This window comes from Mirounga leonina, unplaced genomic scaffold (assembly GCF_011800145.1).
Source record: "Mirounga leonina isolate KUSES-001 unplaced genomic scaffold, KU_Mleo_1.0 Mir_114, whole genome shotgun sequence".
Taxonomy (NCBI): domain Eukaryota; kingdom Metazoa; phylum Chordata; class Mammalia; order Carnivora; family Phocidae; genus Mirounga; species Mirounga leonina.
Window position 1 is genome coordinate 17,623,718 of NW_023270265.1, and position 15,365 is coordinate 17,639,082.

The 15,365-nt window shown below is 41.5% G+C and overlaps 2 protein-coding genes across 6 annotated transcripts in view; one reads left to right on the forward strand and one right to left on the reverse strand.

Annotated features, from left to right (window-relative positions):
- LOC118023474 (zinc finger protein 33B-like) overlaps positions 1 to 2,087 on the reverse strand; it is a 51,477-nt gene extending 49,390 nt beyond the window's left edge. For all 5 annotated transcript variants that reach the window (XM_035024671.1, XM_035024626.1, XM_035024656.1 and 2 more), the window contains exon 1: positions 1,681 to 2,087. The gene's annotated coding sequence lies outside the window, so the exon portion shown is untranslated. The remainder of the gene's footprint in view (positions 1 to 1,680) is intronic.
- A 78-nt stretch (positions 2,088 to 2,165) lies between these two features.
- On the forward strand, positions 2,166 to 14,039 carry IFIT5 (interferon induced protein with tetratricopeptide repeats 5). Its single transcript, XM_035024683.1, has 2 exons — positions 2,166 to 2,260; positions 11,013 to 14,039. Exons 1-2 carry the CDS (start codon positions 2,256 to 2,258, stop codon positions 12,454 to 12,456), a joined length of 1,449 nt encoding a protein of 482 aa, XP_034880574.1. The 5' UTR covers positions 2,166 to 2,255; the 3' UTR covers positions 12,457 to 14,039.
- The last annotated feature ends 1,326 nt before the right edge of the window (positions 14,040 to 15,365 follow it).

Sequence of the window (15,365 nt, forward strand, 5' to 3'; positions counted from 1 at the left end):
TCCCAGGACCCTGGGATCATGACATCCCAGGACCCTGGGATCATGACCTGAGCCGAAGGCAGACGCTTAACCACGCAGCCACCCAGGCGCCCCTTAAGTTTCGGTTTCTCAAGCAGATTTTAGATCAGTTGCCATGTTTCACTTTCTATTTCCTTTTTCTCTAGTTGCTATGTTTTACATCTTGATAAGAATAAATTCAAGGGGCGCCTAGGTGGCTCAGTTGGTTAAGTGTCTGCCCTTCAGCTCAGGTCATGATCCCATGGTCCTGGGACTGAGCCCCGCATCAGGCTCCCCGCTTGGCAGAAAGCCTGCTTCTCCCTCTCCTTCTGCCTACCATTCCCCCTGCTTGTGCGCTCTCTTGTGCGCGCTCTCTGTCAAATAAATAAATAAAATATTTTTAAAAAGAATAAATTCAAAAGACAATGCACTACTGATTTTCCCAAGAACGCACTCAATCCAACTTTCTGTGAAAAGAAAGATTGATATATAAATTCCATCTAATGATTTCAACATGTTCAACACCCACTCAACACGTCGTTTCCTCATCCTGAAAATGTATATTCTTTAAATTCTTTACAGATAGTTTTTGTCTTTCTGAATTTGAATTCTTAACAAAATAAGTAGATAACCAAGATTTCTTTTTCCTTCGATGTTTACCTCTGATTGCTTAGTTGCTATTCATTTAAACCTGAATAAGCAAAGACAATCTCTTGGCCCAGATACAGCTAAGAGAAAGGAAGGGAAAGAAGTGGGAACAAGGAAGAAAAAACATGATAAACACACTGAAAATTTTTTCAAACACTGGAGCACTATCAAATTTTTTAAAGCCTTAGTAAGGAGGAAATTCTGGGTTTATTTTTCTCCCCACACTAAACCATTCAGTACCTTTTCTAAAATGTGGCTTCCTGCTTCAGAAAAACATTTCGATAGCCTTCAGGCCCACCACATTACCTCTCAGATCTCAATTCTTATGACTTTTCCCCTGCTCTTCCCATTCCAACCACACCATCCATGCATGCCAAGTATGCTCCACCTCCAGGGGTTTGCACTTACTGTTTCCCATGCTGGAACTTTCTTCCCTAGTTTCATATCTACAGTGCTCACTTTCACCCACTTCAGATTTTTGCTCAGTTGCCACTTTCTCAGTGAAACCAGCTATTCAGCTATTACCAACAGATTTATACTAGCAAAACACACTGCACTCCAAGCCTCTCTGTGCTTTTTCTCCATAGCACCATCTGATACATGTTTCATTTGTTCTTTATTATTTTTATCTCCCACACTAGAAGATAACTCCATAAAAGTAGGTCCTCTGTCTGTTTTCTCATTACTATATTGACAGTGCTTTGAACAATGTCTGGTTCTTAGCAGTTGTCCAGTATAATTTGTTGACTGAATGAATGACTGAATTCAAGGGGAACAAAAATCTAGGTTTATTGATATTTGGCATTTTCTGCTTAGCTTCCCAATACCACCCCCATCCTTACTAGAATCTTATTATGGTGAGTGCGGTTGGCAAGGGCACAGAAGAAAAGCACTATTGTGAGTGGAAGTGTATCAACCTCTTTTCAAAGCTATTCGGCAATACCTATCAACTTTTAAAATGTATATACATTTTGACCCAAAAATTTCCTTAAATTTACGCAACGGAAATAACGGCACCAGTGTATAGCACTGTACCTGTTTTTTCAATGAAGACGGGAAGCAGGACTTCAGTTTCAGCTTAGGATGCAGAAAGCTGGAAAGAGCATCGCTGCCACCCTTACAACAAAAATAACGCTAAACAATCTCCTGTCGTTTTATTTAAAAATAAATGAGGTTGCTCGAGCGCCACGCAGGCTTAGCGGGACAGGTGAGAGCCCGGGCCAAAGTCCAGAGGGCCAGCTGCAAATTCCACACAGAACCACCCAGAGCTCTGTAAACGTGCACCCCCCGCCCCCCGGGGGCTTCTCAGCCGGGCCGGGGCCCCACTCAGCTCTTGCAGAAGTTTCCGTTTCCTGGAGCTGGACTCTGCCTAGTCCGAGATCAGATTCACTTTCCAGCTCCCTTCTGCCGCTCTGGTCCTGCGTTTAACAAAGCCAACGCCTGGGCTGCGACCTCGCGCCGCCGCCGCCCCGCGGGAAGCGCCCACCGCCCACCCGCACTCCCCGCGCACGCGCACACGCCCGCCCGCGCGCGCGCCCCGCCGCTCCGCAGGCGGGGATCCCAGTCCTGAGGAGAAAGCCCGAGGGGACTGCCCGCAGCGCCCAACCACCATGAGGTAAAGGCTTTCCCCGCTTCTGCCCCTAGACCGCGTAGGCCTTTGTTTCAAGCCGGTGTTTTTCTTTTATCCCGTTGCCAGCACCGCGCCGCGGCCCCTCAAGGGGCCGAGCCCCTCGCGCCCGGCAACCGGGCGTCGGGTTTGGGGGCGCCCCTCGAGAGCCCTGTCCCGGTCCCGGGCGTCTGGAGTCGGGCCTGGCGGGGAGGGCGGCCGAGCGCGCGCTTCCCCGGAGCCCCGACCCTCCCGGGCGTCGGTAGTCGGGACTGTCCGGCCGGGGCGGGGGCCGGGGGGGGACGGCCGGCCGGCGACGCGACCCAGGAGCCTGTCCCCTCCCTGCGGCTCTTCTCGGCGGCGCGGCGGCGACAGTGTTCGGTTGGCAGCCGCCCCCGGGGCCATTCGGGCGGCTTCTACGTGGCACGGGTCTCCTGAGGCCCGTCGCCTTCCTCCCCTTCCTGGGGCGGCAGCTGCCATTCCCCCGATGTGGGCAGACACGGTTTGGCCGCAGCCCTGCAGTTGTCACCTAGGTCGGCGGCTACTGCCATTTTGCCTTTCTGATTTCTGGGTCTGAGTTCTTCCCTTCTTGTGAGCTGCCTTTGTACCGCGTCCAGATTCTTCTTATTCCGCCCAGTCCGCTATTTTTCTTTGGGGGCGGGGTGTCCTCTTCTGTCTCCTTTACTGCCTTGTGGCAGTGGGGTCCTTTCCTCACCCGCTTTGTATCCCCAGGGGCTGGCACCCTGCCCTGTGGTGATGAGTGAACCGTCCGCAGTTAGTAAGCTGAGGGATGAGGGAGTAAGATCTTGGGCTCCTGATTCGGAACACCTACTAGTTGGGTGACCCAAAGCAAAGTTGCTTAAACTCTGTGAGTCTGTTTCTTATCCGTAGAAATCAATGACCTCCAGATCGTAGGACTGTGGGATTAGTTGATTGCTTAGTACATAATGTTTGCAAATGTTGTTTATTATTATTTTAAGTAAAAAGGAAATGTAGTAAGTGCTTTGCTTCTAACATCTGTAAGAAGGGAAGGAGGTATCAGGAAGGTGCCTGAAGAAACGAGGAAGGAAAGGGGGGTGCACTATGTATGGTATGCAGGATGGGCTGGAAGAGGGGTGGACTCCACTTGGGGACTGTCTCCCAAGGACAATGAAAGACTGCTTCTTCATGGCAAAAGCCCTCAAATTTCCTAAAGATAAGTGTTGCCTCTTCAGACACAGTAGCCTCTCTGCCAGCTTCCAGAGACCGAGTTTAAAAATTAAGCAAAGTTTGAAAAATAAAACTTCTCATGGCATCCAGTTGGGCATAAATTCCAGAGTCTGGGCAAGGCACTTCAGTGACTGAATATCCCCTTGAGATCTCACAACCACATTCATATTACCTGAGGCAGCCTTCCTCGTCGTCCTTGAGCTGGGCTGCTGTAAACCTTTGCAACAGAAACAGGTGTTCATTTTACTCTATGGATGGGCAGGGGGCTGGTAAGCCCATTTGCCATGGATCTGGGCAGGCTGTTAAGGGGATGTCTTGCCCATGATTTTGGTGCAGTTACACCAGAGAAAAGAACAACTACCAAGGGATAGTCATACCAGGCTTCCCAGTCAGAACCATGGGAAACAGTCCAAAACTTATTTTCAAAATCCAAACATGAAGCCAGACACAGAGTATGCCAAGATATAAAGACAAGTGAGATAGGGAAAACTGAAATGGGAGAAAGTTTGGGGCCATTAGCAGGAGGTGAAGAACTAGTAAGAATTCCCTCATCTGGAATCCAGGTACTTTTTACGCTAAGCCTATACCTCTGGGCTGGACATGCTAGAAACTGCCAGTATACAATTGCATTCATTCAACAAATATTTATTTACTGAGTTTCTATTAACTGGCTAGAATAATAGATTCCAGGGACACAGTGCTGGGGACACAGTGTTGAAAAATATAAAATCAGAACAAGGTCCCTATTCTTACGGGGCTTACATTTAAATGGGAGAAATAGATAAACAATAGATAATTGAATAAATAACACAATTCAGGAAGTATTAAGAGCTACAAGGAAAATAATGTAATGGCCTAAGAAAGTGACCTAGAATGGAGGGGGCTATTTTAGGTATTTCTGCTGTGGGTGGCCTCCTGGGTAGAGAATGTTGGAGCTGAGTTACAGGAAAGAGCTAGTCATGCCGAGATTTAGGAGCAGAACATTCCCAGAGTAAAAACAACAGGTTTAAAGTCCTTGAACTTGATATGTTCAAGATAGGAAAGTCAGTATGTCCAAAACACAGTGAATGAAGAGGAGGAGAGTAGGAGGAGAAAAGGTTAGACAGATAGATAAGGCCAAGTTCTTTAGGGACTTGTAGGACGTGGCAAGAGCTGGATTAATATCTAAGGGTGTTGGGAAGCCATTGGGAGATTTTAAGCAGGAGACATCATCTGGTTTACATTTTCAAAAGTTTAGTAGGACTCTGAGGGGATCAAGAGCCAAAGCTGGGAGCCCAGATTTTCCCCAGCTCAAAGGAAAGATAATTGTGGTTTAAACTAGTAAAACAGCAATAGAAATGGAGGAAAGTGGATGGATTTGAGATTTATCTGGGTGTTAGATTAACAGGACTTCCAATTGGATTGGATGAGAGGTTGAGAGAAGAAGAATCAGATTACTCCTGGATTATTTGGCCTGTGGAACTAAGAGGTGCCAAAAAAGACTGGGGGAGGAAAAAGCTCAAGGAATCCAGATTTCTGGATTGCATATGTTTATTTGAGATGCCAGTTGAACTTCTAACTGAAGGTGTGAGCTAAAAATTCATTAAGTCAGGGCGCCTGGGTGGCTCAGTCGTTAAGCGTCTGCCTTTGGCTCAGGTCATGGTCCTGGGATCGAGCCCCTCATCAGGCTCCCTGCTCTTCAGGAAGCCTGCTTCTCCCTTTCCCATTCCCCCTGCTTGTGTTCCCTCTCTCGCTGTCTCTCTGTCAAATAAATAAATAAAATCTTTAAAAAAATAAAAAATAAAAATTCATTAAGTCTGGAATTCAGGGGAGAGATAGAGATTAGATCAGAGATAAGGTTATAAATATGAAATGCTTTTATTTTTTTAATCACTACTACTAATTGTGCAATTAATTCAGTTCTGTAACTTTTGTCACTTTTGGCTATTAGGACAGCCCCTTTCCAGTTCCTGAAAAACTCTGTCCAATTCAGTTTAAAACATCAATCTACTATTTGACTTAAAGCACTCTTCTCCTCCTTCCCAACTCCCACCAAATATTGATGTAAGTGCTAATCAGAAAGGGAAATGTGATAGACTAGACTTTAGGATGACTGGCAAGGTGGGGTGCAGCTTTAGCTAAGGTGGTCAGGGGTACACCTCTTTGAAGAGCTGACATTTGAGCCAAGACCAGAATTGTGAGAATAAGTAAGCCCTAGAACTCTCTTAGGAACAGTTCACAAAATGAGAGAATAAAAAGCCCATGCAGATGCCCTGAGGTAGATACATACCTGGCAGAAGAAATAACAATTTCTTTAAAGGCCTGTATGGCTGGAGTGCAGGAAGGGAAAGGAAAGTTGTACAAAATGAGGCTAGAGAAGTAGACAGGGGCTGGATGACACGGGCATAGCAACCATGATTAGGAGTTTGAAGCTGGAGATAAAGATTTGAATATTAGGGCGCCTGAGTGGCTCAGTTAGTTAAGCAACTGCCTTCGGCTCAGGTCATGATCCTGGAGTCCCTGGATCAAGTCCCGCATTGGGCTCCTTGCTTGGCAGGGAGTCTGCTTCTCCCTCTGACCCTCCGCCCTCTCATGTGCTCTCTCTCTCATTCTCTCTCTCTCAAATAAATAAATAAAATCTTAAAAAAAAAAAAAAAGATTTGAATATTAACAATGTATAGTTTCACTTCAGCTTCATGTTCCATCTTACAGTTTTCCCAGCCTCTCTCCCACAAGCATCATTTTCTCCCTTATTACTGGAACAGTCCTATTGGCATATCATTAGGTTATTGAACATATGTGGTTAAAAATTATTTTGACATCTCCCTCAGCCTTCCTCCAGATACAGCTCTATTTCTCTATTTCCTTCAAAATTCCTTGAGAGAGTGGCCTCTATTCCTCATATCTACTTCTTTACCTCACATTATCCCCTCAGCCACCCCAGTAATGTTTTTTTATTGGTTTTTTGGTGTTTTTTTTTTTTAAGCATGGCGTGGGAGGGGGCAAGCAGAGAGAGAATGAGGAGCAGACCACCCGCTGAGCAGGGAGCCTGCCTTAGGGCTTGATTCCAGGACCCCAAGGTCATGACCCGGGCCAAAGGCAGACACTTAACCAACTGAACCACCCAGGCGCCCTCCAGTAATGTTTTCATCCCTACCTTTCTAGTGAAACACTTATCACGGTCCCCCACAGCTTTACTCCTGCCAAAACAGTGATCTCTTCTCTGTCCTCAATTACTCAGTCTCTTAGAATCATTTTACACATTGAATATTCGTTTCTCTTTCTTGAAATATTTTCTTCCTTAGGCTTTCATTGATACTTAGTTTTCTAGCTTCCTCACTGATTATTCTTTCTTTGCCTCCTTTCTTGGTCCTTCTAGTCTACTTGACTTGGGAGTGTCTTACAGCTTAGTTTTTACCTTTTCTGTCTATGCTCACTCCTTAGGTAATTTAATTCTAGATCTTGTGGTTTTAAAGTCCATCTGCATGTCTGTCACTCCCGATTTTATATCCTTCATTCTAACTTCATTCCTCCTCGTCCCCAGTATTGTATTCATTAATATCCAACTTCATACTTAGCATCTTCACTTGAATGTGTAATAGACATCTCAAAATTAACATTTCCAAATAAGCCTCTTGATTTATCCACTCCCTCAAGTCAAAAGCATAGGAATCGTCTTGGATTCTCTCTTTTCCTCATGGCCCTCCCCACAACTAATCCATCAGAAAGACCTGTCAGCTCTGCCTCAAATATAACCAATCCAGTCCTCACCAACCCTCCACTACAACCACAGCGTAAGCTTGCATCATCTCTCCTTGGATTTCCTTGACAGCTGCTTTCATGTCTCTTTCAGGGAGACTTACTCTGGTCATGCTCTTTATATTTTAACCACCTCTCAAACCCCCTGCCAACTTCCCATTTTTTTCTCCTTTTCTGCTTTATTTTTCTCTTTATTACCATCTCACATACTCTTATATTTTCATTTGGTTTTTTGATCTTCTCTTGGCACACCCCACTGCCCTATTAGAATATAAGCTACATGAAATCAGGATGTTTTTTCTGTTTTGTTCATTGCTGTATCCCAACACTTAGAACAGTGCCCTCTACATTGTACCTCTCAGTAAATCTTGAACAAATAGTTTCCCTATCAGTTTCCAAACTTCCTCTTTTGACCCTTGATTGTCCATTCTCCTCACAGCAGCCAGAGGGATTTTTTAAAACTTATATCAAACACTGTCATTTTCCTACTTAAAAAGTTTCCCCCAGTGGTTTCCCATTGCAATTAGGGTAAAATTTATGTTCCTTATCATGGACTTCTAAACCCTGCATCATCTGTCCCTGCCTACTACTACACCTCATCTTCTGCTATTCCTCTTTACTATGCTTCAGCCACACTTTCCTTCCTTTTGTCCCCTGAACACACCAAGTTTGTTCTCACATCAGGGCCTTTGCACTCACTGGCCTCTCAGCCCAAACCAGGGTTCCTCAGTCTCAACATTATTGACATTTCTGGCTGGATAATTCATTGTTGTTGGGACTGACCTGTGCATTGTAGGATATTTAGCAGCATCCCTGGCCTTACCCAGTAGATGCTAGTAGCATTCCTCCAGTGGTGACAACCAAAATTATCTCCAGACATTACCAAATATCCCCTAGGGGGCAAAAGCACACCGGTTGAGAAGCAGTGGCTTAGACCATTTTGCCTCAGATCTTTTATGATTGCCTCCATTTCATTGTTGAGATCTTACTTCAATTGCCCCTTTCTACAAAAGCTATCCCTTCATAATTGTAACTAAAGTACCTCCCCAACCACCACCACCCTTAATCCCATTACTCTGATTTTTTTTTCCTTAACATTTACTACTACCTGGAATTATGTTGTCTATTAGTTTTCATATTGATTTGTTTACATATTTGTTTTTCATCAACTCCTTTTGTTCCTTCCTCTTCCAGAATGGAATTGCCATGAAGAAAGAGCCGTTTTCTGATTTGTTCACTACTATATCCAGTACAACTAGGATATTGCCTGGCATATATGACATGAGGAGGTCAATAAATGTTTCGATGGCACTATTACTATAGTTCCCATAAACATTTATACAACTATATATTTATATTTTACATACAAGGGTGGGGGGGGCTTTGTGTGCATCAGAAAGGGAAATAAACACATTCACACACACATGCTCTGTATACTGTTCATCCCATAATTAGGGCATTTTCCTCTTTGAGAGAAGACTTAAGGAATTTTTTTTCTGGGGCACCTGGGTGGCTCAGTCATTTAAGCATCTGCCTTCAGCTCAGGTCATGATCCCAAGGTCCTGGGATTGAGCCCCGCATCGGGCACCCTGCTCCGCAGGAAGCCTGCTTCTCCCTCTCCCACTCCCCCTGCTTGTGTTCCCGCTCTCGCTGTCTCTCTCTCTCTGTCAAAGAAATAAAAATTAAAAAAAAAAAAAAAAGAATTTTTTTCCCTGTACATTTCTGAATTATGGTTAATTGTAGATTGAGAAAGTCTTTTTTTTTTTTAAGATTTTATTTATTTGAGAGAGAGAGAACACAAGCAGGGTGGAGGGACAGAGGGAGAGGGAGAAGCTGGCTCCCCCACTGAGCAGGGATCCCAGCATGGGGCTTGATCCCAGGACCCCGGGATCATGTCCTGGGCCAGAGGCAGATGCTTAACCGAGCCACCCAGGCACCCCTGAGAAAGTCTTTCTTGACTGCCACACTACCACTATCAGCAAAACAGAAAAATAAAACCAGGAATGTTAATTAGGATTTTGTCAGTTGGAGACATTAGAAACCTAATTTAGAGTGGCTTAAGCAGGCACACACAGAGAGAGGTTATTTCTTTAAGTAAATAGAAGTCCAGGGGTAGACAAAGTGATCCAGACAAGACTGTTTAGTCACTATTGTGAACAGTTATCTTTCTTCCTAAGCTCTGCTTTCCTCTCTGTTAGAGTCTTTCTCAGGCAGGCAAACTCTCCCCAAGTTTGGAAAGATGGCCACCAGCACACCCAAGGTTATATTCTACCAACTTAAAATTTTTAGAAGGAAGGGAGATCGTTCCATCAAAGTCCCATTTCAGCAAAAATATATTTTAATTGGATTATCTCTGAATAAATCACTGGGACCAGGGAATGGCTAGAATATCATGTGCCTTCCCAGACTAAACGGTAGATAGTCCATTTCAAATCGCATGGACTAAGAGTAGAGGGAGAGGATGTTCCAGAAATGGAAACCAAAAGAAGGGGTCCTCACCGAGTAAAAACCACAGATGTCCACAGCACTGGACTATGTACACTTCCTGGGTCACTTCCATGGAACTTTCTGCTGAATTTTAATTGTTTACTTATAAGCTCTGTATAAGCAGGGCTGTGTCTTGTTCACAGTTACATACCCAGGATTATTTAGAAGATCTTGCACATAAAATGGTCTCAGTAATGAATAAATATTTCCTTGCCCTTCCTTCCCCCTTTATCTTTCTAGTTTCAGAGATAGTGTTTCCAATGTACCCTGTAGAGATTACACTGTGCCTTGTACAAAGGGAGCTCAACAAATATTTGTGAAGTGAATTTTAAGAGCAATGGTAAGGTAATAATAGGTATTAGCCATTGTTGCCCACAACCCCAGAGGTCAGAAGGATGTGGCACTTATATCAAATCTGTTAAGCTTACTAAATTTCCTTGTGCCTTTTCCCCATCTCTGGAAATTTGTTACTCCTTTTATCTATCTCAAACTTAATGCTTTTCCCCATCTCTTGGTATACTAGTTACTATCCGTTTCTTTTCTTTTCTTTGTTTTTTAAGATTTTATTTATTTATTTGACGGAGAGAGAGCACAGGTAGGCAGAGCGGCAGGCAGAGGGAGAGGGAGAAGCAGGCTGTCCACTGAGCAGACAGTCCGACATGGGGCTTGATCCCAGGACCCTGGGATCATGACCTGAGCCAAAGGCAGCCGCTTAACCGACTGAGCCACCCAGGCGCTCCAGTTACTATCTGTTTCTGTGTCTTTTCTCTGTGTGAGGTTTCCTTCTTTTCTTTCTTCCTCTCTCTCTCCCTTCCTCCCTCTCTTCTTTCTCTTCCTTTCTTCCTCTGCAAAAATGATATATTGGTGTGGCTTCTGTGTCTTCTTCAGTGTAGTCCTTTTTCTTATTTCTCACCTCTTCTCTCCCTTCCTACTCATAATATAGAAATGGAATTTTTGTATTAATTATTGACTGTGTGTATATTTATTATTTTTAATTTTCAAGGCAAGTAAATAAAACATTTTAAATTCCCCTCTGTAAAAATTGGAGGTACTTGTGGTTTAGTGACTACCAAAAGGAAATAGATATCCTGTGACAGAGAGAACCCTGTCATCTCTCCAGAACTGCTTTTGCGATAAGTAATGAGAATACTTCTAGAATTTAACTCTACACCAAGGAAACCAGTATAAAGATATAGGGGACTAGTGTTTGAACTGTAAGATCAAATAAAAGGTAGAATTGTTGTTAAACAAAAAACGGTATATAAGATTTAAAGATTGATTATTTCCTTCATTTCTTCAAAATTAAAAGGGATTTTATCTTTGACAGTGAAATTCCTAAGGACTCCTTGAAGGCCATTCTGTTGGAGTTAGAATGTCACTTTACATGGAATTTACTTAAGGAAGACATTGATCTGTTTGATGTAGAAGATACAATTGGTCAACAGCTTGAATTTCTTACCACAAAATCCAGACTCACTCTTTATAACTTATTGGCCTATGTGAAACACCTGAAAGGCCAAAATAAAGATGCTCTAGAGTGCCTGGAACAAGCAGAAGAAATAATCCGTCAAGAACACTCAGACAAAGAGGAAATACGAAGTCTGGTCACTTGGGGAAACTATGCCTGGGTATATTATCACATGGACCAGCTCGAAGAATCTCAGAAGTATATAGACAAGATAGGGAATGTTTGCAAGAAATTGTCCAGTCCTTCTAACTACAAGTTGGAGCGTCCTGAGATTGACTGTGAAAAAGGGTGGGCACTCTTGAAATTTGGAGGAAAGTATTACCAAAAGGCTAAAGTGGCTTTTGAGAAGGCTTTGGAAGCTGAACCTGACAATCCAGAATTTAACATCGGCTATGCCATCACAGTGTATCGGCTGGATGATTCTGACAGAGAAGGGTCTGTAAAGAGCTTTTCCCTTGGTCCTCTGAGAAAAGCTGTTACCTTGAACCCAGATAACTCCTACATTAAGGTTTTTCTGGCACTAAAGCTTCAAGATGTACATGCAGAAGCTGAAGGGGAAAGGTATATTGAAGAAATCCTGGACCAGATATCATCCCAACCATATGTCCTTCGTTATGCAGCCAAATTCTACAGGAGAAAAAATTCCTGGGACAAAGCTCTGGAACTTTTGAAAAAGGCCTTGGAGGTGACACCAACCTCTTCTTTCCTGCATCACCAGATGGGACTTTGCTATAGGGCACAAATGATCCAAATCAAGAAGGCCACACGCAACAGACCTAAAGGAAAGGATAAACTGAAAGTTGATGAGCTGATTACATCTGCTATATTTCATTTCAAAGCAGCTGTGGAAAAGGACTCTATGTTTGCATTTGCCTACACAGATCTGGCCAACATGTATGCTGAGGGAGGCCAGTATAGCAATGCTGAAGACGTTTTCCAGAAAGCCCTTCGTCTGGAGAACATAACTGATGATCACAAACATCAGATCCATTATCACTATGGCCGCTTTCAGGAATTTCACCGTAAATCAGAAAGTACTGCTATCCACCATTATTTAGAAGCCTTAAAGGTCAAAGACCGGTCATCCCTACGCACCAAATTGACAAGTGCTCTGAAGAAATTGGCTGTCAAGAGACTCAGCCACAATGCTTCAGATGTGCAGAGTTTAAGTGCCCTAGGGTTTGTTTACAAGCTGGAAGGAGAAAAGAGGCAAGCTGCTGAGTACTATGAGAGGGCCCAAAAGGTAGACCCAGAAAATGAAGAATTCCTTACTGCTCTCTGTGAGCTTCGACTTTCTATTTAAATACATACTCTAGGAAATTAGTTCTAAGCTTTCCTCTCCATTTTGGGTCATTATATTTTTTTGTTTATTATTTTAATCCACTGTTCATTATAGAGCCAATTTTTTGAATGGTTATATACCAAGCATCATCCTAAATACTTCATATATACATAATGATGAATCTTTTGCTGTTTTCTTTTTTTTTAAATTAAACTAATATAATCCATTGAGAAATGAACATTTCAGCTATTGTAACTTTTAAAAATAGTATGGCCATTATGACTTTATACCCTTTATCTCTGCCATTTATAATAATTGATTAAATTTTGTCAAATTTTCCATATTACTCACACAGTGAGTATAATTCTGCATAAACCCTGACAGCTAGGTCAGGAATACTCTTTCAGGAGTGCAAAATTGTATTAGTTAAGCTCTTAACTATGTAGCTTGCAAAAGATGGACCCTTCCAGTTACAGATGTTTTAACTTTGATGAGAATATTTAACCATCAACCTGATAGTCACCTAAAGAATCCTCTTTGTTGAAAGAAAAAAGTTCATAATAATAAAAAGCTTGTCATCTGGTGACTTCAATAAAAGGAGAAAAAACTAGAATAGGAAAAAAAAAGATTTCTTCAAATACAGAACTTAAGGGACCCATGAAAAATCACAAGTATTATCTCCCAAAATGTTCATTAAGTAGCTAGAAATAGTTGTGAGAAAAAAAAGAATAATGGAAAATCCCATGTCTTATGTTTCTCTGGTTCTTTTGTAACAAGAATGAACCTAAACTAATCTAGATGAAATTAATTTTATTCCTTCCCATTAAAATTCCAATATGTTTAGGTTAAACTCATTGAGGTAGAAAGCAGGCCAGTTGAGAAATTGGGAGAAATGATAAACAAATGGGTAAAATAGGTATCCCTAACCTATATCCCTAGATTATCAAGATTTCTATGATTTGGTTTTGGGTCTGGACTGGATTGTCCTCATACTCCCAGTTTCTGGCCTTTAGTATTCCAAAGTTACTTCTGTGAAGCTTTTTCTTTTGTCTAAAGTTTTCAGATTGACATGTTTTCCTATAGATCCTATAGGAATAGTTAAGCTCTGCTTTCAGTTTTAATATCCGTCTTGAAGGGTCACTGTTTAAGGGCTCTTATCCCAGGGGACATTTTTAATTGGGATGTTGCTAAAAGTAGCTTCTCTAATGTTTCTTTGATTATATACTACACAATTATATCTACCACCACAGTATTATTGGAAAAGTGTGCCAGGTGATTTAATACTCCATACCTCTAATGTAGCTCTTAAAACTACTGTATAGATACATGTTTGTTTTTTACTTTTTGTTACTTTTTAAAAAAAATTTTTTCTATTGTGATTATTATAAAAGTAATGAATTCTCATTGTAAAATTTCAAACATAACAGAAGCATATGAGTTGAAAAGTAAGAGCCCCCCCTCACCCTTCCCTAATTCTACACCCCCCCATGGTAACCTGTTTACAATTTAATATGTATCCTTCTAGATATTTTTCTGTGCATATTCAAACATACATCCATACTGCAATGTATTTCATAAATTAAATTTTAAAAATGTTTGTTTTACTTAAGTCCCTGCTGTTTTTGTTTATTTTGCTCATTTCATTTGTTTATGCAAGAAGGAAGAATGGGGAAGGGAATGATTTTTACTTAAGTATTTCAGAAATTCAAGATTGAAGTCCTGACCTATCAGTAGAAGCATTTGTCACATTTTGCAGCAAATATTTTATTTTGCAGCAAGTCATTTTCCCCTATTGGGAATAATGTTGTAATTAAAGTTGTGTTCCCAAGTAGGAAATTCACATGCAATATAATACAGTTATGATATCAAAACAACAATACAGCCATAAGCCTCTACTTAAATATTTAGACTAAAGTCTATTAAGTGACTTTAAAATTCACTAGATATAACATACCAATATATAAGAAGTCATAAATACCAAAAAAGTATAAAATCAGCATATGAAAAATACTCTATAGTGAATACTGAACTAAAATTAGTATGTTTATAATAACTGCAAATTTTGTCACTAATTGTGCTTGCCTTCCTAAAATTTAAAATTATTTAGAGATAATTTCCTAGAGTCTTGGGTCTAAAAAAGACCTCAGAGTCCTTTATCAATTAGCCATCAAAACTTAGACCTTGAATTATCTTCCTAAATGATAATTTCATTTTCAGATAGTCCTTCTTCTTAGAAATTTGGTCCTTCTCATTTAACAGAAGACTTTTGGCCTGAAGTTTACACATTTTGGGCTGTCTTTAGGGACCTTAAAGATCTAATCCTTTTGAGAGGTGACATTTTGTATCAGAACTCTTAGTTGCAAATGGCAGAAAACCCAGCTCAAACTGACCTAAGCAAAAATGGGAATGTAGTGGCTGTTGTAATTTAATAATCCAGAGGCAGTATGAGTTTCGGATAAATTTGAAGAGATAAGTGAGTCATCAAATATATATCAGTGGCTAGTAAATCAAGTGATACTGAGTAGCCAAAAACCAAATGTCTATTATACATGTCTTAAAAGCATTTGAAGAAAATTGCTCTATGTCCCCCAAGAATTCTTGAAGTTAAACATGCTATTATCTTTCACCCCATCCCCATCTTCATCATGGTCAATTTTAGTTCTCTCCAAATTGTCTTTATCCTTGGCTAGTGGTTTTTGCTGAGAGGTTAACAATATCCAAAGTGAGGTTTTAGGACTATGGTAGAATGATCCTTTCTTTTTTCTATAAACTATACTTCTAATGTAGCCAAAATCGAAATCTCTTCTTGGTATCTACTCATGTGTTGGTTTTTCCACACATGCCATTTTAGGGCATGTTTTCCACATCCTATACCTGAGCATTTGGCTTTTGAAAGTGTTTTATGTCACTTGGTAGCATTCAGCACTTCA